This window comes from Zootermopsis nevadensis, unplaced genomic scaffold (assembly GCF_977971745.1).
Source record: "Zootermopsis nevadensis isolate Lab colony 2312 unplaced genomic scaffold, Znev_1.0 Znev_ptg000028l, whole genome shotgun sequence".
NCBI lineage: Eukaryota > Metazoa > Arthropoda > Insecta > Blattodea > Termopsidae > Zootermopsis > Zootermopsis nevadensis.
In genome coordinates, this window is record NW_028259160.1 from 19790075 (window position 1) to 19817707 (window position 27633).

Here is a 27633-nt window from a genome sequence, read left to right on the forward strand (position 1 = left end):
GCTATGTGATTGGTCATATGTCGCCAATCATGGAAATTTTGTTTTAAACTTTACGTCAGTATATCTCATCGAATAAAAGTGACTGTTATTATTCTCAGTGCGAGTCTTGTGCATTTAAGTGCGTAGTATTTTGTTATTCGATAAATACTTTTGAAAAAAAATATGTGATTAGTCTATGCATCTGCAAATCAGCACCATTCTTTGGAGTACAGTTGTACATGTAATTCATTACGGAATTATCAGTAATTATAAATAAATTCAGTGGTTTCTTCTTTTACTTTAGAACAGTGTTCAGTGGGACTTTAGTGAAAGTTAAAGTGCAACCAGTAGATAGTCATTATTCATGAGAATGAAGAAGACTTGTTCCAGATAAGAATTCAAACATGACATTTATAATTCTTGAGACAGACATTTAGTAATATGTGTGTGATAGTTCTGAAATAAATGAATGAGTGATGGTGCATAAAGAAAGAAATAATTGGAGAAATAGAAAAACCAGAGTATTGCCCAAAAGCAAGGATGAAGATCTGCCAGGTACCCAACAGTACTGGCATGATCCGAAATGGACAGGTTATCTACTCTCACTATTGAATTATTTTAGAAAGTTCATTGTAAAGGTGCTTTGGATGCTGATTGTAAGTGAAACCAACAAATATGCTATTCAGAGTAATCTGAATAAACCACTGGATGTCAGAGTTTCAGAACTTGAGCAGTGGCAGGGAATTATTCTTTGCATGAAAATTGCAAATCTGCCAGATACCAGATTGCATTGGAGCAAGTCATTTAGAATTCCTCTTATGGTGGACTGCGTGTCATGCAACAAAGTTGAAGCAATAAAATGTAATGCGAGTCTGTAGCAGTGTGGCACAAGGGACATAGCCTACTGGTGATTGCCTATATGAAGTGAGACTTGTTTTGGGTCATCTGAAATGTAATTTAGTCTGAAATACATATCAACATGTACAGATTTTGGGCTGCTGGATTATGACACTGTGCAGTCTCATAGGTACTATTTGGAGAAACCTGAAGATGGAGGCAGTATGTACTTATGAACTGGTGCTAATGACTTATAAGACTACATAGTTTCATAGTTCAGAAGACCACCATCTGATCTCTCATTGCTGTGAAATCCTCAGGCAGACATGTAGATTACTGAATGGATTAAGAAGCCAAAACAGATTTTAAAAAATCCTTTTGAAATGATGATATGTTGTCTGTATGTCGCAGGATGTCTTGCCATAGACCCTGGCCCTGTCACCTTGTCTACCAGTGTTGGGTTAGCAGTCGAATGAAATGGGTGTGGGGGTGTGTCACATGCCATACGGGGCTCGAAGAGAACTAATACAGACTTTTGTAGTTGATCAGGTAATGCTTTACATTTTGTTGTTAAGAGTGACTGCACAGATTTGTGAAAGAAAGTTAAACTTCTGATGTTTGGAAAATAGTATGATTCAACTTGTTGTAAATCATAATGACAGTAAATATTTTTATCAGCTGCACAAGTAACTGGTCATGGAAGATTACACTACAGAGTGAATTGGGTACAGTTTCCAGGTTTTGTAACATTTGTATTTCTTTTAAAAGTTCACCTGAAATTTCATCCTCTGATTTATAGACTTTGTTCATAGCAAATGTATCGTTATGTACAGCTTCAATCTTTTATGTATGGCATTTATATCTGATTATAGGGGAAAATTGTTCCTAAGATGTATTTGTTACTAATCATGGCACACAAAAAATCTTTTGCACTTGGGAGAAAAAGTAAGTATCATGTAATTTTTTTCTCCTCTTCTCACAGTCTTCCTCTTGGGTGTTTTCCTGTCAGTTGTATGTTGTTTTTATTCCGTTTCAGAAAAACAGACGAAAAGATTACATACTTCTGCCTCATGTACCTGTGATGCTGATTTCATATGAAATGTTTCTTCGTTATTATGAGGACATCTCTGAGATTCAGTTTGATCTTCTCATTTGTAATGAAGGTCACAGACTGAAGAATACCACAATCAGAACCTATGTAGTAAGAGATTCACGTGCCTTTACTCATTGTGTTCTAATGCCAGCTTCTTCTTTTCTTCCTCAGCCCACATTCTGCTCATTTGGAAGGGTGTTTAGGTGCACACTCTATTCATAGGTAACAGTTTACTGTATGTTTATATTTTAAATTATTGGTATTTTCTGTATTTACGAGGCGCGTCCCAAAAGTAAGTTTCCCTGGGGCCGTTTACAGAAACAAAACACAATTTAATCGAAATATTTATTGCAACAGATACAGCAAGTGTCCAGCTATTTTTCAACATATTCGCCACCGGAATTGAGACATTTGTCATACCGTGGGACCAACTTTTAATACCTGTGTCGTAGAAGTCTCCCGCCTGGGATTGGAACCACTGTGTGACAACCATCTCCGCCTCTCTGTCATTCTCAAAACGCTGACGCTGACCGGACAGGAATTTCTTGAGGTGTAGGAAAAGATGGAAATCACTCGGAGCGAGGTCCGGGCTGTAGGGTGAATGATTAAACACCTCCCAGCTGAACTCCTGCAGGAGACTTGCTGTCCGTCGAGCCGTGCGCGGCCTAGCGTTATCACTGACCGCACTTCACAGTCGGCGGGAGCTGGAATAAGAACCTCCATCTTCAACAGCTGTAACGATGCTACTGTGAGAACGCGGGAAGTGCCGTTAGTGCATGCGCCATGCTACGTCATTGCTCTATCACGTACGCACAGTCGCTTCGCTCAATATAAGGTTTGCTAGCTGTGGGACGAGTGGGAAACTTGCTTTTGGGACGCGCCTCGTAATTACCACTTTGGGTTACAGTTCAACCAAGTTTTGAATTTTCTGGAATTATAAAGCATATAAAGTCATATCTTTTTAGATACCAATTGGAAATTACTTTAAATTACACAATTTGTAATTATCTGATACTGAATTAACAAGATTTTACTACATAATAATTCTGATATTTTTGACATTTCCAGTTGCTGAATCAGATAGACTGCAAACGTAGAATCCTAACAAAATGATCTACAAGAATTCTATGCCCCTGTCAACGTCACCAATCCTGGTGTGCTTGGTTCAAACACAGGCATGTGTCATTTTGGCAATGCAACGTAGACAGGTGAGGAAGGGAGGATTATTTATATACTACAGCAAGAATGAGTCATGTTACCTGTGGGTAAAGTTACTGGCTGTGAGCCAAATAACCAGGAGGGGAAAAACTTTTTTTCTTCACATTTGTGTCCAAAGTATTTCTTGGATCCATACAACCTCCAGTTCTATGTGTTACTGGAATATTTTGCTTTGTGATTTTTTGATGCCATCTTTTATTTATTTTGTTTTCTAGAGTAATGACCCTTCCTTCTCTGAACATACATGTGATATCAAAAAATTACAGAACTACAATTGTTATAGTAAGAATGCTGTGATACTTTTAACATGTTCAAAAAGAGCAACACATAAATTTTTGGATAAGTGATTAAGTTACTGATCTTTAGTTTAAAGAATTTTGGAATTATTTGAAGAGACCTTATTGTCATCAAGACAGATCTTCATCTGCTGATGAAGACAATACAGCTGGGTGAACACAGAGCAATGGAGCTGAACCACTGCACCACTTAGTTTATTCTTTTTCTTCTTTTGGTTTGATATTTTTCTTCTCTGCATTTACAATGTACATAATGGTCTTCTCAGCTGTTGCACCACGTATTCTGGCAGATGTTGACCATTTCCATCATAGAGGTGACAAGACCAATCATCACTCTGATCATGGAGGCTACTCCAAAATGCTAAAGCATCAATATGTACCATTCTGCACAATGCAACATCCTAGATGAAGACCATCTTCATACATGCAATTTCATCTTGCCTAAAATTTAAACTCCTAGTCTATAATGTGGCCTTAACTTACAGACACAGTTTTTTAAAATGAAATAAGAACCAAATCCTTTGACAATATTTACAGAATTTATAGATCAGTTTAGTTGTGCTAAAAGTCTGACTTTCATACTATTCTAAACACCAAGGTTTGACTCCTGGCAGAGGCAGAGAATTATCCTTTTGTCATCACCTCCAGGCTGACCCTGGATATCATTTAGCCTCCTATAGAATCGATCAGTATCTTATGCTCTTTCCCATGTGGTCAGAGCATAAAGCTGTACCTCCATCCCCTATACGTCACCGTGTGGTGATTAACCCTTTATGTGTCATTCTGGAAAAGGGGTTTAAACCCTGTACGTACATGAGGGCTGCTGGACAGTCTTTAACTCTGGGATTTATGATTTAGTAGTGTTTTATTGCAAAACATGGTCAGCTGGGCAGAACGTAAGCCTGGACACAATTCATGAAGGTTACTTAAGAATGAGGACAGCTTTGCTGTTTACTTACATTAACATTACTTTGTGCAGCCACAGCTATGAAATTGGGGGCTGTTAGGATCTACAATGTTTTTTCTCTTTCTTGTATCATTTCCCAGAAAGTCTGTTTATGCTTTGTCTTTTTTAAAAAATTGACGTTTCTTACACTTTAGGAGATACCTAATGTAGTGTATCTTCTGATTATGTTGAATTCCTTAAACTCCTGTTTTCCACAATCTGAATAATTTTGATTTTAGCAGAATTTATATTCTCGGTTCTTTCCCCTGTCCCATAAATTGCATTCCCTTTAACCATCAAGGGATTGTTATCCTTTAATTTCTTGTTTCCATGTAGCATAATCCAGTCAGGAAGGCTAGCAATGGCTGGGGGTTCGTCGTGCTGACCACACGTTGGATGATCGTTCACCTCTGCTTAGGTACGTGGACGTGAGGCCAGCAGTCAAGTTAGTCGGCTTTGGCTCTCTGGAGCTGTTACACCACAGATTTAATTTTTTTTATAAGTGTTTGTTAACTTCCATCTTGCTAGCTTAATGATGTATCTTGTCTTTTACTATTTATCCTGCTGTTACATTTTCTCTCTCTTCTGTTTCAAATTATGTCACCTTAACAAACATTTTACCCTTCTCTTTCACCTGCAATAATAAACATATGAAGGGGAAAACTTCACACACACAGAAATATTCATTATTTATTTCAGGTTTACTTGAAGACACTTTCAGTTGCTCAAACTATACAGCATCAAATGCTACTACGGTTTCTGAAATGGGAAGGATAAATAAGGAAGTGGTCATGGCTTACTTCAAATACTATCCTGACATATGCCCAGAGGGACTGAACACAACCATGAAGAACTTCAAGATTTGAACTCAGAACTTCCCAAACATAATGGTAACCACTCAACAGTGACAAAAAGTAAAGAATAAAAGGATAAAATTGGAGGAGTTAGCATTTTACAATTATAGATGCACAGAAAAGTGCATTGAGTTTCCCTTTAACATTATATCCATGATTTGTGTTATTTCTCCATACTTATTCATAGCCGAGGGTTCACGTTTTGTTTTGCATATATGCTGATGAAGCAACCATGTAACTAACTGACTAACTTGATGGCTTAGGGAACACGATTCATGACTGTATCAATCAAAGTCTCCCCCTGACCTTGTCCTTGGCCATGAAAATCCAATTGTCTTCATCTCCTGTCTCCCATGGATCCTGCCTGATATTATCCTTCCAAGTACGTATCATCGTCACAAACAGTTTCTGCATGTGAACTTTGAAGTCTGCAGCAGCACTGTATGGGTCCATTCACAACCCAAGTGTAAATTTGCTTTGCTGTTCTGATAGCTTTGTTCGTTATTGTACCGTTTAGTGGTGATAAAGACATTTTGACTGTAGTCATTTGTCACTCTAGTGTGTGAACTGAGGACGCTTCTAGGTTTTCACTTGCTAAAGTTGGTAACTGCCTTTGACTTGTATTCAGGTGAACAGAGTATTGTGGTTTCTAAAACATGAAGTGTGCAGTTGAGTTTAAGAATTTTTCTCTGTTATTTAATACAGTTTAAGTACTGAATTAAAAGTGTGTTACATATTTATATACTGCTGACATTTCAGGTTTTCATGGCAGCAGGTAAGGAGATTAGTGTCCTCTGATGTTGTACCATGTATTCTGTTCAAAGTTTGACAACATTTCAGATGCACATTCAGCCTCTATCGCTCTGATGATGAAGGCAGCAAGCACCTTTGAAACGTCTATGTACTTGTACCAGGCTACTTGCACAGTGCCCCAGAAGACAGTTATCTTCATATTGTATATTGTTCTCTTAATTAGTTTAGAAAATGTGGTTAAAAGAATTGTGAGATTTTACTGACATCTTTTCCTTACTTGCAGTCAGGCGATCGCTTTATTCCGCTGCGTGCTGGCAACAGATGGCGCATGAAGTTTCTCATGAACACAGTAAGTGTTTTTCATTAAGTTATGATTTTTGTGACTTTATAAAAGTAGTTAATTGATGAAGTGCTGAGGATGAGATCAATTTATGTTCATGACTGTACTTCATCAGATTTGTAAAGGAACCCTTATCCACAGAAATTGGTTTTTTCTTAATTGACTACAATTACACTGTACAAGAACAAAATCAGATTATCAAATTGAGGACATAAGCAGGGCTGTATGTCCCTCTAATTAATTTACTGTTTCTTCTCTTTGCACATGGAGTGAGTGTATCATGCCGTCATTTAAAACTGCTATTTGTGATGTACTTGAATAGCTCACTTCCCATCAGGTCTTTTGTCAATTCCCCATTGTCTATAAGCTTTATGAATTTCTCTTAATGTAAGCAAGTTGTAGAAATGTCAATGAAATTTGTGTCTGTTTTTAAATATAGGAGTATGGCCAGAATGGATTAACTACAAAAGAGGCTCGTGAAAATGGTGAAGGAGGGAGTGAGAGATTGGCATTCTCATGTTTGCTGAAAAATGAAGTTCTTGGCACCAACATTAAAGATGTTAGAGGCCAATGTGATGAGAGAAGAGTGTTCATTCCGGGATCAAATATCTTTTCCTTGTCACCACTTAGTGCACAAACCCAAAAGTTGCTTAGGACAGCAATAAAAGCAACACATGAAATATCACGCAGACCCTTCAAGGTTAGTCATATTTTGTATTAGTTTTAATGTTCTGAAATCCACAAATGAAGTGTCTGTGCTCACTCCACATCCTGTCTCAGTGTCTGATTCTCCCCTGGTCTCTGATGAAATCTGATTTGGCTGAGGTGGCTGTTGTGATCAGCTGTTCTGCCAACACAAGTCATGAGACGATGATAGTGTTTATTATGAAATAGTTAATTTTCTTCTTTGTATTAAGCACTGGGAGTTTCATGTGCTTATTGTTCTTTAAGGTGTTGGATGCCCCTGACCTCCAAGATGACTTCTACCTCAATCTTATTGACTGGTCTTTAAAACCACCAGTTCTTAATTTTTTTCATTCTCTGTTAATTTCAACCGCCTGTATAACTACTCACAGTTATGCCGACAAACACAGTTGCAATACTTATGGTTTCAACAGTCTGAGATCATATTTTTGTTCTCATCTTAGTATCGGTTGGTGAATATAGTGACTCAAAACACAACGTTCATGCCGTCGTGCGTCATGCGTTGGAATGACAGAGAAGATTGGGCTGTTTATTTCTCAGTGCTCTGAGTTTTTACCCAGCAATGATATTTTGTGTTGTCTGCTCTTCTGTTGGTTTGCCCCATTCAGTGTTATGGCTTATTTTCAACAATATCAGTAGCTCGGACTACTGTTAGCTTCAAGGTTTTAATGAAGAAGAGGATATAAAAAATACACAGGCAGTTTTTGTATATGCTCTTCAGGAAAGACAGCCTTTAACTTATGTATGTGAAATTTCTCACTTATGTAGTAGCAGCAAAATTCATGTTTCTATACTTCAGAAAGAAGCTGATGGATGACCGATTTGGTTATCAATAATTTTGTAGAAAAGTTTTTTGTGCTTCTCTTTTGCAGAATTTCTTATGTCAGGTTTTGCCTGGTCTTTGTCAGAAAATTAAGAACAGTGTGTCATGTTCATTTTGCATGTGACTTTGAATTTCTATTATTTTGTGAATAAAATCTATACCCAGACCTCCTGTCTGTAATATATGAACCAAAATGTAAGAATTTGTGAACACAGAAGGAAAGGATTATAGCAGTAGGACCTGTTACTATCATGAATGTACCTCTCGACAAAATGAAAGTCAGAAGTTTCATCCAATATTAGGCGGTTCTTGAATTTGTCTTGAAATGTCACCTAGCAACACTTCATGGAGGGCTTTCAACAAATCATTTTGACTGGCCAGTGAAGTGCCTTTGAAAACAGTGGTGATTCAGCAGAGGATCATAATGTTCTAGCAGTTTGAAAGATTCTGTACAATTATTTCTGTCAAGGGGCAACTCAGATTATTCATGACCTCTAAATGGTAGTTCTTGATCTGGCAGCAGGCAAGTCGTGTAATCCGTTTCAATATCTCTCAGATTTTACAAACTCTTTTATTATATGCTGAACTACTAAATGTAAGTTGAATCTCCAGAAGCTCATAATTTCTTTGGAGACTTTTGCGGAAAATTCATGTTTTTTTTATTTTATTTTCGTGAAGCACATAAGTCATAAGTTTGTTAAAGGCCCCTGATATTAAAAACATTTCAACTTTTTTGAAAAATCAAGCATTGCCAGCAAATCAGTTTTTCTCAGATTGTTTCAAGCTGTAAACCATGGGTAAAAATGGTATTGCAAAACAAAAGTTCCCAGTGAACATTTTGTTTTCTTTATATTCACTCTTAGGGTTTTATATAGGTTGGCAGTGTCTCCCATATTTTAATGTTTTTAGTTTCTCCATGAATGTTGTTCTTGACAATAGTTTTTCTAAAAGATATTGAATAACATTTTTATCTAGTTTCCACAAACTCACAAACTTCAAATGGTCTTCCACCGTTATAAACATGTAAACTTACATCACTGCATTTGTGTTTATGAAAATTCCAGTTTGTGAGTGATTTTGGTACAATTCACCTCTTCTTCAGTTCATGTTGAGGTCAACCATTTTTATATTTAAAAGAATGGTAAAGACCTTTCTTTTTCTTATATTCACAATATTTTAATATTTTTATTTGCATTATGCAATGCCAGAGCATGTTAATTTGATTTTGTGTATTCAAATAACTTGTGCCTTTAATGTCAGCACGGAATAATTAGTTTGTAGTACCATGATGATGCTGTAAGTGTAAGTGAAATATTTATTAGTGTTGTGATTTTAGATCATTTCAAAGTGGCAAGCCAGATAATCATTATTTTATTACGGTCATTAAATAGGACTAATTGTTTATATTTATACACATGCAAGCTGACTCCAGTGAGAAGTTGGCAGAACACTGAGCTAGGTTTTGATACTTATATGATAAAATAAAAAGTAAAAATTGCTTGCATCATCAGAACCTCAAATCCTACATAGAACGAAATACGACTGGTAATAAGACAAATGCGGAGGGGTGTGTTGTTAAACTGGGCCAAATTAAGCATGTTGGACATAAGCGAAAAGTGATTAAAATTTTGAGCCTTTTGGGTTGTTTTCAATCTCCTACAAGAACATGTGTTCATAGGCCAAAGTTTCAGTCATGTAGCGTGAGTAGCAGCGATCATTTGTTATCTTGAGAGTGTTGTAACCGGTCCTTCCACACTCGACTCTATGTTTGTTTATTGTAGTCAAACCCAGTGACGTGCGTGGCACTCAGCACTCATACGGTTACAACTTTTAGTACTTATGATAAGTGTGAAAGGTATTTAAGGAATTTCTGATAATGGTTGTGGGTTTAGTCGGTGAGCAAAGGCCTCCGATTCTCAGGCAGTGGTGAGGTAGATGTTTCGCGAAGGATGCAAAATCTTTTGCCTTGGGCACCGAAAGACGACACTGATGAGCTGAGAGATATTCACTTTATTGCCTCTTGAGACACTTTGAAGTATAACCAGTTACAGTTAATGCAAGGCAGTGCGATGATTCAGCTGTTTGTATAATAAATTAAAGTATGTGTAGATCGGGTCTGCACGACCTGAAGATCAAAACCTAAGAGAGCCCCATAACTATGCAAACGCTCTATAAATACCCTGGCAATTCGTAACTAAACCCACCGTCTACTCAGTGTCTTACTCAAGATATTAAAATGCAAAGGTGGGGTTGGTTGCATTTTAAACACTTAAACAACCCCCCTAGGTGGGTTGGTCAAGTGTTTTAAGCCCCCATGCGGGGGTGGGGTTAGTTTAGTTTCTTACTCAAGATTTTCAAAAAGGAGTATATTATACAGGTATCAAGTTATTTAATAATCTTCCAACAACAATTAAAAGTCTAAATTATGATATAAAGGTATTTAAGCCTGCATTGAAAGATTACCTCTTCACTCACTCTTTCTATTCTGTAGATGCTTTCATCTCTGCTGAAAATTTTAAGCTTTATGTATATCTATAATCTATATGTAAAGCAAGTTTTGTATTTCTATTTAAAATTTAAAATTCTGAGGTTTGTGTATATTAATTTGTAAAATTATTTTTCAAAATTGTATTTCAGAATCTGAAGTTTATGTACACTGATATGTGAAATACGTTCTTGTACTTGTGTTGAAGTTCTGAAGTTTATGTATACTAGAGCAGAGCGCTCCTTTCGGAGCTCCTCGGGTAGTTGGTCAAGTTTTTAAAACGCAACCAAGGGGGTTAGTGAAGTGTTCAAAAAGCAACCAACCCCCTTTGGAGGGCTGGTTGTGTAAGAAACTAAACTAACCCTCCTGAATGGAGGGTTAAAACACTTGACCAACCCCTCCTTTGGGGGGGTTGTTTGCGTTTTAAAATCTTGAGTAAGACACTAAACTAACCCCCCTTTGGGGGGGAGGGTTAGTTTAGTGTCTCATTCAAGTGTTTTAACCCTTGAGTAAGAAACTAAACTTTACAGGTCTGTTGTGACGAAATGTTATAGTAAAGTGTTTGGCACTCCTGTTTCAAATTGAGGAAGTTCTGTGCTGAAATCTCAGCCTGCATATTTTTGTTTTGCCAAATTCATTGAAGACCTTTCCATAAAAGTCACGAGTTGCCAACAGTACTGGCTGAGCACTCAACTTTACAGGTCTGTTGTGACGAAATGTTATAGTAAAGTGTTTGGCATTCCTGTTTCAAATTGAGGAAGTTCTGTGCTGAAATCTCAGCCTGCAAATTTTGTTTTGCCAAATTCATTGAAGACCTTTCCATAAATAACAGATTACTGTGACATACAAGTGTAAATGTTATTTTCTCTTGGTGGCAGTTCATCATACCAGAGATGAAAGCGATGTACCATGTGATTGTCGCGGACATAAATGAATTTCTTGAGACAGTGAGATGGAGGCTCCCTAAAGAAGATGCAGTGGATATGGGGTTGGTAAGTGTGGAGCTCTTTGCTATCATCATTTGTCAGGGTGTATGGAATAAATATCAAACTTAGTCGAAATTAATACTTTTGAAACAATCAGATGCATACAGCAAGCAATATTTAAATTGCCGTCCTTTTTTATGAGTGCTGTAATTATCAGATTTATTGAAGATTTTTACACCGGTAACAGAGTATTGTCACACAAGCCTCTAAATGTTATTTTCTCCTGGTAATACGGCTCCAAATAACTTGCAATGAATATTAATGGGCCGAATCATGTTTGATATTTACACCTGCACTTAATTAGACACAAAGGATGTTCTTGAGTACTAGGGAATGATGGAATTGACTGTTGCTTTGGTTATGTGACCTTTTCAAAATCCTTACTTTTAAAATATTTTAATGTAATTATAAAAACCGTAGATAGAAGTAATTGTAACAATTGAAATATTTGATTCTGTTGTAAGTGGATTAAATTTGATGACATTGGTAACTAAAACGTATGTGATAATGATATCACGGATGTTCTAGCCAGTAAGTAAGAGGTATGCAACTTAGAGCCCATGGACTGCATGTGGTGAACAGAACAAAATATTTGGCCCTTGAGTCTGTCTAGTTTTCTGTAAAACAGGTTCATGTCAAAATAAAACACAGTGCACTTTCCAACTTCAAGTGAATGAGGTAAATGTCTCATTCATTGCAGCAGAATATGCACCTGAAGTTAGTACTTTGAGAGAAAAGGTTCCAAGGCTTTAGAACACACTTTTTTTTAAAAAAATTTGCGTCTTGCATTGAATCAGATGTTGAGGTTATATCAGAAAAGTTCCATGTAGAGCTCATAGAATTGTAAAGCTAATAATGAATGAAATTAAAAAATTTCTGAAACTGTTAACTTCTTCAAAATAATCTCACCTACGTAAATGTAAATGCATATACTATAAATTAATTATTTGAAAGCTCCTGCATTTGTCGCCAATTGTTTTAAAAAAAGATGCACCCCAAACAAACGTTAAGTTGGAAACTTATGTACAAACATATGCAAACTGAATAACAGTAGCCTCTGACCTCATGAACTGCAACGAGTACCAGATATCACATTAATGTTCAGCAGTTCAAAACTACATACAGATTTGCATTGCAGTCTTGACATGTTTCTCTGTTCTCCATTTCCACATGAATGGGAATCCAAGACCTTTCTGTGACCAAGCCTATAGCCGCTTCTTTTCTCTGAATACCAATATTTATTTTAATTGTTACAATTACTTCTATCTACTGTTTTTATAATTACATTAAAATATTTCAAAAGTAAGGATTTTGAAAAGGTCACATAACCAAAGCAACAGTCAATTCCATCATTCCCTAGTACTCAAGAACATCCTTTGTGTCTAATTAAGTGCAGGTGTAAATATCAAACATGATTCGGCCCATTAATATTCATTGAAAATTATTTGGAGCCATAGTACCAGGAGAAAATAACATTTACAGGCTTGTGTGACAATACTCTGTTACCGGTGTAAAAATCTTCAATAAATCTGATAATTACAGCACTCATAAAAAAGGACGGCAATTTAAATATTGCTTGCTGTATGCATCTGATTGTTTCAAAAGTATTAATTTTGACCAAGTTTGATATTTATTCCATACACCCTGACAAATGATGATAGCAAAGAGCTCCACACTTACCAACCCCATATCCACTGCATCTTCTTTAGGGAGCCTCCATCTCACTGCCTCAAGAAATTCATTTATGTCCGCGACAATCAAATGGTACATCGCTTTCATCTCTGGTATGATGAACTGCCACCAAGAGAAAATAACATTTACACTTGTATGTCACAGTAATCTGTTATTTATGGAAAGGTCTTCAATGAATTTGGCAAAACAAAAATTTGCAGGCTGAGATTTGAGCACAGAACTTCCTCAATATCAAACAGGAGTGCCAAACACATTTCGTCACAACAGACCTGTAAAGTTGAGTGCTGAGCCAGTACTGTTGGCACTCCACTTTGGGGGGGAGAGGGGGTTAGTTTAGTGTCTTACTCAAGTGTTTTAACCCCTTCCTTTCATTGTATTTATCGCCTAAATATAATTTAAAAACAGAGTCGTCAGATTTCGTAATAATCGAATGAGCAGTATGACTTGAATGAGTATTATTGTTAGTATCAGATTACCTTGTTGGTGTTTGTAACGTCTTCTTTCACTTCTCTTCATTTCTTAAATATGTAGTCTAATGTCGCTGTTCAGAGGCGATGTGCTGCTTCTGGAGCATGACCCTTTTGTATAAACGTATTCACGTCAAAATTCTTGCTTTATATTATGGAACTCTTAAGGTTAATTGTCGTGTTCAGATCATCCATCTACCTTAAGTCAATTGAATCTATTCAATTTTGTGCGGTACATGTCTCAACCATCTCATACTCCTTGAATTAATCACTCTAAAATGTTAAATTGAATCATAAGTATGAAGTTCCCAATTACGCATTTTTCTCCATTCTGGACTGCTGTTTCCTCTTTCTCATTACTTTCTCAGAACGCGCATGCTAAAATTTGTTTCTTCATGAACAACTGTCAGTACTGGTACTCACCTTTAATATCTTTACCATAACCAGAATCATTGGTCTGGCCTTGTCCTGCAGCAATGTCTGTTGACTTTGTAGGACAAGACTTCTCCATCAGTTGAATTTTCTCCCTCTCTCTCTGTAATAAGGAAGAACCACCATTTTATCTGAGGACAAAAACAGGTCTACTTTCCAAAACATTGTTCTGTTTGGAATACTAGACAATGGACAATATACAGAAACTCAGTAATACTAATTAAAAATCAGCACTGTTTATAATTCTGCATTAACACTTGCGTACAGTAGGACATGCTCTACAAACCCTAACAATATTGACCTATCTTACAGCCTTAACATCAGGAGAGCTGTTTAAAATAATTAAAAAGTTGTCAGTGGAACCACGGTTCCGGAGAATTTGACGTAAATACGTCTATACGGAAAGGAAGTTTGTGTATTGGCTTTATTCTAAATATCTCCTTTATACATGCTTTACAATTGAGTAAATTTTGATTAAGACATTGCTTATTTAATTTGAATTAGTTTTTTTCGTTCCAATTTTTCGTTTCCCGTTTTCGTTCCACATTTTTGCCGAATGACCCTTCCTTATAGACGTATTTACGTCAAAAACTTCCTCATTGTTCGGAAGTAACAACTATCTCGTTTTGTAACAATTAGAGTAAGGTAGGGTAATGTAATGAAATGTTTTCTAGGTAACAATGCCGAATAAACAGACGATGTTTCGTAGGTAACAATAATGCCGAGTAAACAGACGACGTTTAGTAGGTAACAATAATGCCGAGTAAACAGACGACGTTTCGTTGGTAACAATAATGCCGTGTAAACAGACGACGTTTCGTAGGTAACAATAATGCCGAGTAAACAGACGACGTTTCGTAGGTAACAATAATGCCGAGTAAACAGACGACGTTTAGTAGGTAACAATAATGCCGAGTAAACACGACGTTTCGTAGGTAACAATAATGCCGAGTAAACAGACGACATTTCGTAGGTAACAATAATGCCGAGTAAACAGATGACGTTTCGTAGGTAACAGTAATGCCGAGTAAACAGACGACGTTTCGTAGGTAACAATAATGCCGAGTAAACAATCGACGTTTCGTAGGTAACAGTAATGCCGAGTAAACAGACGACGTTTCGTAGGTAACAATGCCGAGTAAACAGATGACGTTTCGTAGGTAACAATAATACCGAGTAAACAGACGACGTTTCGTAGTTAACATAATGTGACGTGTGTAGTTGTTTATTTATCACGTTAATTATTTACTCGGCATTGTTGTGTTGGTATACCAACACAACAATGCCGAGTAAACAAATACGAACTCCTGCGTGCATTGTTATGTAACCTAAGAAACTGTTTATTTATCTGTTTATTGGCATTGTTGTGTTTGTTTACTGCCATTGACAATCGGCTTTCGGGTCATTGCGAAAATAGCTGAGCTATGAGTCGCTTGTGGAAGAAGTGTGTTGTAGAGTAGATAATTTTGTGCTGTTAAAAAGACGATTTAATTTTGATTAAATTGATCATTGCTGGAGGACATCGTGGTCTCTTGCAATTGAACCAAGTTTACAGTCGGGTCGGAGCCAAGGCAGCAGACCCCAAAAATCAAGGGTTGACAACCAAGGTCGTAATTACCAACCCACATCACAATATTTTTTCTTTTTTTGAGCAATGGAGGAAATAGACATAAGTAAGTGGAATATTGGATGTTTAAATTTCTTTTAATTTGCTTGTGTTTAACATGGATGTAAAAATCTTTATAAGGATGTAATTATATAATGAGAATACCGTGATAAATATCGCAATTACAAATGTCTGCTAACAAACCAGTGTTGCTTAAAAAAGTGTTTTCGGAATTTAGTTCCTAAGAATGAATTAAAAGAGATCCGATTCTGATTTGTGATGTAACATTACGTAGAAATGTCTTTGAATATTACAAATTTATAACTAACTGGAAACGTATGTTGCACTCATTAACATCTTTTTTGTCTGGAGGTATTAGGAACTATGCTTGGGAGCCCTAATTTCAGACGTTTAGGCTATCCGCTACAAAACGTAATATGCTAAGGAATAAGCGCTACATTTGCTAAGTTCAAATATTTAGAAGCAATAACAAATAATCAAAATTGTATTCATGAATAAATTAGGGACAGATTGTATTCTGAGAATGTCTGCTACCACGAAGTCCGGAATCTTTTTTGCTCCCATAATATGTTTTATAAGATTAAAGATGATCTACACAAAACTACGGCCCTTTCAAGATCGTACTAATAGTCTAACTATTCTGTTGCAGTTATATTGTCGTTACAAGGCCCAGCACCTTCGATCATTGCCTACAAAGACGAAGAAATGGCAGGGCTGATAAATTTTCTACCCAGCTGCATCTGCTCCACTAAAGTAGTCTGCTTCCTGTTCATGATGTTTATGATTTTATGTGTTTTCAAGGTAGGTACAATGTCCCTCTATCTGACTGAACATGTCAGAATAAAGTCCTGTAGTGTATACATGCTGTAAGTGGCAAGTAGAGAAAATTACATAATGAGTTACTTGAAAGTTTGTAAAATTTACATAGTTCTTTTAGATTAGCCCAGTCTCTGTGCTGAAATCTCAGCCTGCAAATTTTTTTTTGCCAAATTCATTGAAAACCGTTCCATAAATAACAGATTACTGTGACATACAAGTGTAAATGTTATTTTCTCTTGGTGGCAGATCATCATACCAGAGATGAAAGCGATGTACCATGTGATTGTCGCTGACATAAATGAATTTCTTGAGGCAGTGAGATGGAGGCTCCCTAAAGAAGATGCAGTGGATATGGGGTTGGTAAGTGTGGAGCTCTTTGCTATCATCATTTGTCAGGGTGTATGGAATAAATATCAAACTTAGTCAAAATTAATACTTTTGAAAAATCAGATGCATACAGCAAGCAATATTTAAATTGCCATACTTTTTGACGTAAATACGTCTATATTTTAGGGTCAGTGTCATTCGGCAAAAATGTGTTACGAAAAAGGGAAACGAAAAAGTGTAACTTTATTGTTATGTTACTTAGGAAACCTCATCTGTTTACTCAGCATTGTTGTTACCTAGGAAACGTCATCTGTTTACTTAGCATTGTTATTACCTATAAAACATTACATTACATTACTTTATCTTAAATTACATTACCTTACATTACATTACATTCAGCTATCACTGACCCATCTTAAGCGTAACTAATTCAAGTTAAATAAACAAAGTCTTAATCAAAATTTACTCAATTGTAAAGCGGGTATAAAGGAAATATTTAGAATAAAGCCAATATATAAACTTCCTTTCCGTAAAGATGTATTTACATCAAATTCTCCGGAACCGTGGTTCCACTGTCACTTTTTATGAGTGCTGTAATTATCAGATTTATTGAAGATTTTTACACCGGTAACAGAGTATTGTCACACAAGCCTCTAAATGTTATTTTCTCCTGGTACTACGGCTCCAAATAATTTTCAATGAATATTAATGGGCCGAATCATGTTTGATATTTACACCTGCACTTAATTAGACACAAAGGATGTTTTTGAGTACTAGGGAATGATGGAATTGACTGTTGCTTTGGTTATGTGACCTTTTCAAAATCCTTACTTTTGAAATATTTTAATGTAATTATAAAAACAATAGATAGAAGTAATTGTAACAATTAAAATAAATATTGGTATTCAGAGAAAAGAAGCGGCTATAGGCTTGGTCACAGAAAGGTCTTGGATTCCCATTCATGTGGAAATGGAGAACAGAGAAACATGTCAAGACTGCAATGCAAATCTGTATGTAGTTTTGAACTGCTGAACATTAATGTGATATCTGGTACTCGTTGCGGTTCATGAGGTCAGAGGCTACTGTTATTCAGTTTGCATATGTTTGTACATAAGTTTCCAACTTAACGTTTGTTTGGGGTGCATCTTTTTTTAAAACAGTTGGTGACAAATGCAGGAGCTTTCAAATAATTAATTTATAGTATATGCATTTACATTTACGTAGGTGAGATTATTTTGAAGAAGTTAACAGTTTCAGAAATTTTTTAATTTCATTCATTATTAGCTTTACAATTCTATGAGCTCTACATGGAACTTTTCTGATATAACCTCAACATCTGATTCAATGCAAGATGCAGATTTTTTTAAAAAAAAGTGTGTTCTAAAGCCTTGGAACCTTTTCTCTCAAAGTACCAACTTCGGGTGCATATTCTGCTGCAATGAATGAGACATTTACCTCATTCAATTGAAGTTGGAAAGTGCACCGTGTTTTATTTTGACATGAACCTGTTTTACAGAAAACTAGACAGACTCAAGGGCCAAATATTTTGTTCTGTTCACCACATGCAGTCCATGGGCTCTATGTTGCATACCTCTTACTTACTGGCTAGAACATCCTTGGTATCATTATCATATAGGTTTTAGTCATGTCCTTGTCTATGTAAATTAAAGTAAATACCAAATTTAATTGAGATCTTACAACAAATTTCAGACACGTGTGTAATTGTTGTTTTCTCCTGGTTCTAGATTTCCAGCCAGAAGCCAGAGATAGATGATATGAGACGTCGCATTGAATCACTGATGGTGGTAGTTGAAGAGGAGCGATCACTATATCAGAAATCAGTATGTATCGAATCCTTACTGGCTTTTTGTCGACGCTATCACACAAATGCTTTATAACCCTTTACACTTTTAGCGATAATCACGCCACATAGTGTTATTTTCTGCAAAATTGTGGATTTTCAAGTACTATTTTAGGAATTCTGTCACTACATAGTAATTTTAACATGGAATGAAATAGCTTTTGTTAGATACAGCGCTGTTTTTATAAGTGGCCAGTGTGAGCTGAATGTGCACTGATGACAGTATGCAGTGATGGTGTAATGGATTAATCAAGCAGAAGCTGTGAGCTATTTGATTTATCAGTAGGATTTGGGGTTCTAACAGGTATAAGTACAAAGTTCTGAGTTATGAGCCTGTGTGGTCTGGAAGAAGTTTACCAACGTATCTGAGGTCCTTGCTTCCTAAATCATCATGGTAATTGATGATGGAAGCAATAAGGACCTCTCAGAAGTAATTTACTACTACCAGACTACAAGGACTTCAAAGCCAGAAGACAGCCATCTTTCAACAATCTTTTGTTAGATACAGTGCTGTTTTTATAAGTGGCCACTGTGAGCTGAATGTGCACTGATGACAGTAGTTAGTTCCTTGTAGTCTGTTAATTTATTGGAGCAGAAAATAACAAAGTTTCGGTATTCTGCATGCATGATCAAGTAGTTCCACCCATAACAATGTTTGGTAATATCTAAAATATTTCACCCTTCCAGGAGAATATGCTGAGTATACAGAAAAAAATAGTAGAGGGAAACGATGAAATCATAAGAGATCTCACACCAATCCTGCAAATGATTTTATGTGGCAATCTGAATGACCATTCTCAGTTCATGTCTGATACGGACATCCATGGAGGTAATGAAGAGGCAGGTGGACAGTGTGAGACAAAAGAAGATGAATGTAAATCAGAGTATGAAAATGGAACGGAAAAACAGGTGAGGAGCACAGAAATGAAGGACAGACAAGCAATACTGTTGTTACTAAAATGTGTCTTCACATTCCTGTTTTGCTTAAAAGTAGTCAGGAACAAATACTTTACATGAATACATACATCAATTTCTGTGGGGAATACTCTGAAGTGAAGCTGTATGAAGTATCTATTAATCCATCTCTTCAAATTTAAAATGCATTAATCAATCTTGTAAATTTTAATTTATGTTTCAGGAGAATATGCTGAGTTCAAATGAAATAATAGAGGGTCAGGATGAACTTGGCAGTGAAGACAGAGAAATTGTACAAAAGACTGGCACAGATGAGTTAAGTGACCAATCCACATTCATTACTGAAGTGGATAATCACTTAATTCCAGAAGGTAATGAAGAAACAACTGGACAGCGGCTTCAAGAGGAAGATGACGAAACATGGATGGTAAGAGACATTTTAAGTATAGAATATAGCATTTGAAAAGTACCACTCAGCCAAGTTACTCTGCCCTAGTTGTTCTGATTTTTCTGTCAATATTCCACCACTGCACCATACGAGGTGCGATCAGAAAGTTTCAAGACTGTGTCAATAGAGAGCGAACCGGATGTAGTACGAGCTTCTGCCTTTAGGGGGTGCGGCCTACATTCATAGTGAATCAGTGTGCCAGCCGGCATCATCGAATTAGCATTTGTTTCTTAGTTACGGGCGTTTTGGTAGTGCATTACACCGACCCTCCTGCGATTGCGGAATGGCGGATTTTCAAATTTTACCAAAGACTCGCCAAAACGGCTACGGAAACCTATGAAATGCTAAAGCAAGCATTTGGGGAGTCTGCAATGGGTCGTGCACAAACTTTTGTGTGGCATTCACGTTTTAAAAATGGCCGAACCTCTGTCGATGATGACGAGCATTCTGGACGACCATCTTCGAGCACAACGCCCGAAAATGTTACGAAGATTCGGCAGGCCATTCACGAAGATCGACGTCGTACCATCAACGACTTGTGCGACATTGTTGGGATAGGCTATGGGACCTGTCAGCTGATTCTAAAGGAAGAATTCCACATGCGACGCATCGCAGCCAAGTTTGTGCCAAGGCTCCTGTCTGAGGACCAGAAGCAGAATCGACTTCTCGTTTGTCAGGAGCTCAAAGATCTTGCAAGAACCGACCCCAACTTCCTTTCTAAGGTTTCCTCTTCCCAAAGATGAAAATTCAGCTAAAGTGAAGGAGATTTGAGACGATAGAAGAGATTCAGGCAGAATCGCAGATGGTGCTTGACAGGCTAACAAAGAAAGATTTCCAGGGATGCTGCCAGGCTTGGCAGCAGCACTGGGATCGTTGTGTTCACTCCCAGGGGAACTACTTCGAGGGTGATGGATGAATTTAATACCTGAGATAAGTGTACGGGTTTTTATAGGTGCAGTCTGGAAACTTTATAATCGCACCTCGTATTACAACATATATCATTACGGGATGTGGACACGTGGCCTGATAGAGGCAGCGGTTCCAGAAAGATGTAATTTAATCTTACCTCACTGGATTAGGATCCAGAAAACAGGACAGTGGACTGGATTTCTTTATGAGTATGAATTGTGCAGTTCCTCGTGGGTACAGTGTGTTGAAAAGTCATACATCCCTTATTAAAATATTTAGTATTGGTTGCTGTTCAGTGTAATCAAACTGGATTAGTAACTACACTATGTCGCTGTCGAAAATGAAGTTAATAATTACTTTTATAGTAATTAAGAAATAATGCACCTGCTTTAGAAGAGCCCTCTTTAAGAACTGTCTGAAGTGTCCGTTAATCCATTTCACCAACATTAAAATGCATTAATCAATCTTGTAAATTTTAATTTATGTTTTAGGAGAATATGCTGAGTTCAAATGAAGAAATAATAGAGGGTCAGGTTGAACTTGGCAGCGAAGACAGAGAAATCGTGCAAAAGACTGGCACACATGAGTTAAGTGACCAATCCACATTCATTACTGAAGTGGATAATCACTTAATTCCAGAAGGTAATGAAGAAACAACTGGACAGCGGCTGCAAGAGGAAGATGACGAAACATGGATAGTAAGAGACATTTTAAGTATAGAATATAGCATAACTAAAATGGCATTTGAAAAGTACCACTCGGCCAAGTTACTCTGCCCTAGTTGTTCTGTTTTTTCTGTCAATATTCCACCACTGCACCATATTACAGCATATATCATTACGGGTGAGTATGAATTGTGCAGTTCCACGTGGGTACAGTGTGTTGAAAAGTCATACATCCCTTATTAAAATATTTAGTATTGGTTGCTGTTCGGTGTAATCAAACTGGATTAGTAACTACACTATGTCGCTGTCGAAAATGAAGTTAATAATTTTATAGTAATTAAGAAATAATGCACCTGCTTTAGAAGAGCCCTCTTTAAGAGCTGTATGAAGTGTCCGTTAATCCATTTCACCAACATTAAAATGCATTAATCAGTCTTGTAAATTTTAATTTATGTTTGGGAAATTGTTATAAATACTCGCATACTCACCAGTCCTGCAGTCCAACTGAGCAACAGAAAACTGTAAATTTCTGAGGTCAGAGCAACTATACCCAAATTCAGTTTGACTCATGTTTGAAAAAATATGCGACCTTAATAATATTCTGATTCAGCAAATTTAAAAAAAGAATGTGGTGAACACACTAATTACTTGAGGGAGAAGGTAAATAAATTACAGTATTGGAATGTGTCTAGAATTTCAGTCAAAGACACGTGAAGTGCATCATGTGAGCTTCATGTTTTCTCAATATATGATTCCGTATAGACAACTCTGCTGTCACTGATGCCATCTGGATTTTTCACATTCTGGCAAAGCACAGAATTGTAATACTATGTATACATTTCCTAACTTGTTAGCTTCATAGAACAGAAAAAACTGTTGTACTACACTTTCTGAAATAGTTCCTCCCATAATATATTTAAAATGTTTCACTCTTTCAGAAAAAAAAGCTGTATTTAATGGAAGAAATGATAGAGAGACAGGGTGAAATTGGCAGTGATGACAGAGAAATGAAGGTAATAATTACTTTTATAGTAATTTAGAAACAATGCTCCTGTTTTAGAAAAGCCCTCTTTGACCCTTTGCGGTCCCTTTTAAATACCATTATGGCTCTTTTCTGGTCTATTTAAATACCAGAAACTGTATAAATTCAACTACTATTATGAACATGTTTGATTTTCTTTTATAACTTGCATAAAACAGAAGAAACTTTGCTAAATATGGTGAAAATATGTTCTGATGAGAGGATCACAGTTTCTTTTGTTTGAACACTGACCGTGTGAAATATTTTTCGCGAACTGTACCACTGTCGCTATTGAGATGTGTAGTAAGTGTTGCCTTTCTGCTTGCTGTCGTTTGGTAGAGATTAAAGCAAGTCCAAGTCAATAGACATCTCGATATCTAAGCATTGGATTTCATAATCTCAGAGCTTTGCTTTGTGTTGCGCCGATTGTATTCGGAAGATCAAGACCAGTTCAGCACCATAAAAGTGTAACAGAATGCAAAGTGTAAACGATGAAGTCACTACACATGAAGAATGCTTGATAAGAAGATGAATGAATATGCATATGTCAGCGGTAGATTGCTCTATGCGTCAATGATGATTAAAAAAATATAATTTCTTAGTAGGAAGATGGGATATTTGTTTATAACTTGATCAGATATAAAATACTTTTGTTCTAAGTAAATATGACAGCAACACACTCGATGGTATTCCTTCACTATAAGATGTATGGCAAAACACTTGGTGTGGAATCCTGGCTTCCTTTAGACATGTGTCAGAATAAAATGACTTTTCTCTCCTGCCTCCTTTCACTGTTATCAGGTACACAAAGTCTTACCAGTAAAACTAGCATAGAACTAGTTCAAAGAAGATGGCTTGAATGATAGGCTGATACTGTTTGCCAGCCTCAGTTTGACTCCAGATTACGTAAAAAAATTCGTAAAATACGTGGCGGACTCAGTCCAACATCGGACCGGAACTCCGATTTTTAAATGTCGGACTCAGCCCAACATACGACCGCAAAGGGTTAAGAGCTGTATGAAGTGTTCGTTAATCCATCTCTCGAACTTTAAAATGCATTAATCAGTCTTGTAAATTTTAATTTAAGTTTGAGAAATTGTTATAAATACTCTCATACTCTCTAGTGCTGCAGTCCATCAGAGCAAAAAAGCTCTAAATTTCTGAGGTGGGAGCAACTATACCCAAATTCAGTTTTTACGTATGTTTGAAAACATAAGCAACTTTTGTTGTGCCTGTATGATTATATACACATTTACTATTTGTATTGATACTTCCGTACAATTTCTGTCTATTGCATAAGAAATGTGTCATGTGAACAGCAAATTCTTTCTGTATGTCGATTCTCCCAGACAACTAGGTCGTCACTGAACATAGTTGCTAATGTGACATTTTTAGAATTGCGTGCATACAGTTCATAACTTGCTAACTTATAGGAACAGATAAGAACTGTTATGATATTCTGTGTACTTGGTGAAATTGTTCCATCCATAACAATGTTGGGTCATGCTTAAAATGTTTCAATGTTACAGAAGTCTGTCGCCTTGCCAACAATAATGGAGGATAGCAATGAAGATTATTCTTCTTCTTCTGAATCCTCTGTACCATCAGTGATGCAGAAGGAGCTGGAGGGAGATACAAGAGAAGAGGATGCATCTTCTTGTGAATCTGCCAAGCCAGTGACGATGCCGAAGGAGCAGGATGGAGATGCAAGAGAAGAGAATGCATCTTCTTGTGAATCTGCCAAGCCAGTGACGATGCCGAAGGAGCAGGAGGAAGATAAAATAGAAGAGAATGCTCCTTCTGTATCCCCCATGTCAGCAGTTGTACAGGAAGAAGGAAAAAAAAAGAAGAGGAAAAACCTTTTCCGCTGGTTCCTCCATACCAAGAAACATGCAAGAGCGAAGCAAAAAGAATAGTGAAGGGGGTTGTTTTTGTTTGGAATCTTGCATGCCAACAATAATGCATCATATGGTTTGTGCAGACAGAAACAGTGCTTATTTCTTTACACAATACAATCACCACCACAAGAGTGATAATAATGTAATAAGCACTGTTTCTGTCTGCACAAACCATTTAATTATTATACATTAAAGATGATTGCCTTCTGGGATCGTGCAGCACATAGTCTAGTAGAAACCTGTTGAAGTGTCAGGTCGGTTTCTTACTTTCTGTTGTGAGGTATTTTTCTCTCTAGACTGCCTCCGTATTCAGTGTTAAGGTGGAAATAAATATGGGTGTCTTCTGGGTTGTAGCACTGTATACACTGGTATAAGCAAACCAACAACTAATGACGCTATGACGGACACTATTGCCATACGCGTTTCAACCTCAAGAGGTGGCATCAGGGAAATTAATACATTTAGTCAAATGGTTCAAACTAGATTCAGAATTAAAAATGAAAACGTATATGACAAGGGTTTTGAAGTGACACTTCACTAGATGCTGTTATTCACAGGAGTAAAACTTCCACTTAGCTATTGAGCCCGTTGTTCGGTGGCCGTGGCTGGTCTCGGCGAGCTGTAGTTGCGTCGTCTGTACCTGCGAACTCCAGAACCGTGGGTGAGAGACTGTCAGTTGGAAATGCAAGGGTATATATAACCTTGAAATCAGGGTGGTCAACTATTGAAAAAATTACTTTCTCCTGTTTAATGCTAGGTGTTTTGTTCGTTAATGATGGCTTTGTGTTTACTACTTTTGTATATATGGAATTTTTCTAAGATATCTAGCACTTTACCTTTTGGAGCTACTCTTAATATGTTCATGATATCATCTATGGGGCCGTATTTATGTCCGTGTTCGAGGATGTGTTCTGCATATTTTGATTTTGTTAAATTGAATCTAATGTCGTGGACGTGTTCTTTAAATCTAGTTTTAAAATCCCTACCGGTTTGGCCAATATAGACCTGCTCGCTGCTTCCGCATTTTAATTGGTACACACCACTATTATTGTATTTGTTATCTTGTTTTCTTGAACTTCATTTGAATTTTACAGTATTGTTAACTTTGTATGCTACTTTTACGAGACTGAGTGTGGTAATTACCGAGGAATTTCGCTGCTGTCAACCTCATACAAAATTCTATCAAACATTCTCTTGGCAAGATTAACTCCATATGCGAATGAAATTATTGGGGATTATCAGTGTGGGTTCAGACGAAACAGATCAACGATTGATCAGATCTTTTGCATTCGTCAGATGGTAGAAAAAAAATGGGAGTTCGGTGGGACCGTACATCGATTATTTATAGATTTCAAAAAAGCCTATGACTCTGTGAAGAGAGAAGTGTTATATAGTATTCTTATTGAATTTGGTATACCAAAGAAACTAGTGAGTCTAATAAAAATGTGCTTAAATGAAACCTGTATCAAAATTCGAGTAGGTAAATATGTATCTGAGACATTCTTCATCAAGAACGGTCTAAAACAAGGAGATGCTTTGTCTCCCTTGCTCTTTAACTTTGTGCTAGAATATGCCATCAGGAAAGTCCAAGATAGGCACGAGGGCTTGCAATTGAATGGGACACATCAGCTATTGGCATTTGCCGATGATGTTAATTTATTGGGGGATGATATGAATACAATAAAGAGGAATGCAGAAGTTTTACTAGAGGCTAGTAGACAGGTGGGGCTAGAAGTAAATTCAGAAAAAACTAAGTACATGTTAGTATCTCGTCTTCAGCAGACAGGGGGCAAAATTGTCTTAGGGTAGCTAATAAGTCCTTTGAAAGGGTTACGAAGTTCAAATATCTGGGAACAACAATAACAAATCAAAGTGATATTCAAGAGGAAGTTAGGAGGAGATTAAATTCTGGAAATGCTTGCTGCTTCTCAGTTCAAAATTTTTTGTCTTCCTGTCTGATGTCTAAGAACCTGAAAATTAAAGTATACAAAACAATAATCTTGCCTGTTTTGTATGGGTGCGAAACATGGTCTCTCACTCAGAGGGAGGAACGTAGATTGCAGGTGTTTGAGAATCGGGTGTTGAGGAGGATATTTGGGCCTAAGAGAGAAGACGATGGGGTCTGGAGGAAACTGCATAATGATGAGCTTAAAAATCTGTACTGCTCCCCCAGTATTGTGAGGGTGATTAAGTCGAGAAGAATGAGATGGGCGGGGCATGTAGCACGCATGGATGGGACAAGAAGTGTGCACCGGGTATTGGGTGGGAAGCCTTAGGGGAAGAGACTGCTAGGGAGACCTAGACGTAGATGGTAGAATAATGTCAGGTGGGATCTACGGGAGATAGGAGTTGAAGGAAAGTGGATTTTGTTGGCCCAGGACAGTGTCCGGTGGAGGGCTTTGGTTAAGTCGGTGATGAACCTTCGGGTTCGGTAAGCCATCTAGTTAGTTAGTTAGCATTAGAACACTCACTAAGATATTCTAAAACACAAACGTAAAAGTAGCATATAAAGTTAACAACAACATAAAATTCAAATGCAGTTCAAGAAAACAAGATAACAAATACAATAAAAGTGGTGTGTGCCAATTAAAATGTGGAAGCTGCGAGCAGGTCTATATTGGCCAAACCGGTAGGGATTTTAAAATAGATTTAAAGAACACGTCCACGACATTAGATTCAATTTAACAAAATCGAAATATGCGGAACACATCCTCGAAAACAGACGTGGATACGGCCCCATAGATGATATCATGGACGTATTAAGAATAGCTCCAAAGGGTAAAGTGCTAGATATCTTAGAAAAATTCCATATATACAAAAGTAGTAAACACAAAGCCATCATTAACGAACAAAACACCTAGCATTAAACAGGAGAAAGTAATTTTTTCAATAGTTGACCACCCTGATTTCAAGGTTATATATACCCTTGCATTTCCAACTGACAGTCTCTCACCCACGGTTCTGGAGTTCGCAGGTACAGACGACGCAACTACAGCTCGCCGAGACCAGCCACGGCCACCGAACAACGGGCTCAATAGCTAAGTGGAAGTTTTACTCCTGTGAATAACAGCATCTAGTGAAGTGTCACTTCAAAACCCTTGTCATATACGTTTTCATTTTTAATTCTGAATCTAGTTTGACCATTTGACTAAATGTATTAATTTCCCTGATGCCACCTCTTGAGGTCGAAACGCGTATGGCAATAGTGTCCGTCATAGTGTTAATAGTTGTTGGTTT

At 37.0% G+C, this 27633-nt stretch overlaps 1 protein-coding gene and 1 long non-coding RNA gene across 5 annotated transcripts; one reads left to right on the top strand and one right to left on the bottom strand.

The window, feature by feature from the left end:
• On the top strand, nucleotides 1-27373 carry LOC147872421 (uncharacterized). 4 transcript variants are annotated; one of them, XM_087357807.1, is made up of 15 exons: nucleotides 1-903; nucleotides 1228-1365; nucleotides 1853-2131; nucleotides 2978-3117; nucleotides 4706-4787; nucleotides 5069-5259; nucleotides 6260-6325; nucleotides 6756-7016; nucleotides 16599-16712; nucleotides 18425-18520; nucleotides 19228-19449; nucleotides 19679-19882; nucleotides 21304-21510; nucleotides 22416-22490; nucleotides 24028-27372. In XM_087357807.1, the coding sequence occupies exons 6-15, from the start codon at nucleotides 5257-5259 to the stop codon at nucleotides 24412-24414; spliced, it is 1635 nt and encodes a 544-aa protein (XP_087213933.1). In that variant the 5' UTR covers nucleotides 1-903; nucleotides 1228-1365; nucleotides 1853-2131; nucleotides 2978-3117; nucleotides 4706-4787; nucleotides 5069-5256; the 3' UTR covers nucleotides 24415-27372. The 4 variants fall into 4 exon arrangements, with proteins under 4 accessions (XP_087213933.1, XP_087213935.1, XP_087213936.1 ...); XM_087357809.1 differs by lacking the exon at nucleotides 19679-19882 and having other exon boundaries at nucleotides 2081-2131; nucleotides 24028-27373; XM_087357810.1 differs by lacking the exons at nucleotides 1-903; nucleotides 1228-1365; nucleotides 1853-2131; ... (2 more) ...; nucleotides 5069-5259; nucleotides 6260-6325 and adding an exon at nucleotides 16183-16334 and having other exon boundaries at nucleotides 6877-7016; nucleotides 24028-27371.
• LOC147872422 (uncharacterized) lies at nucleotides 7095-14682 on the bottom strand. The gene is made up of 3 exons (XR_015537578.1): nucleotides 13898-14682; nucleotides 13484-13585; nucleotides 7095-7163 (listed from the first exon to the last, which is right to left on the bottom strand). It is a non-coding gene; the product is annotated as an uncharacterized LOC147872422 (long non-coding RNA).
• Nucleotides 27374-27633: the final 260 nt, after the last annotated feature.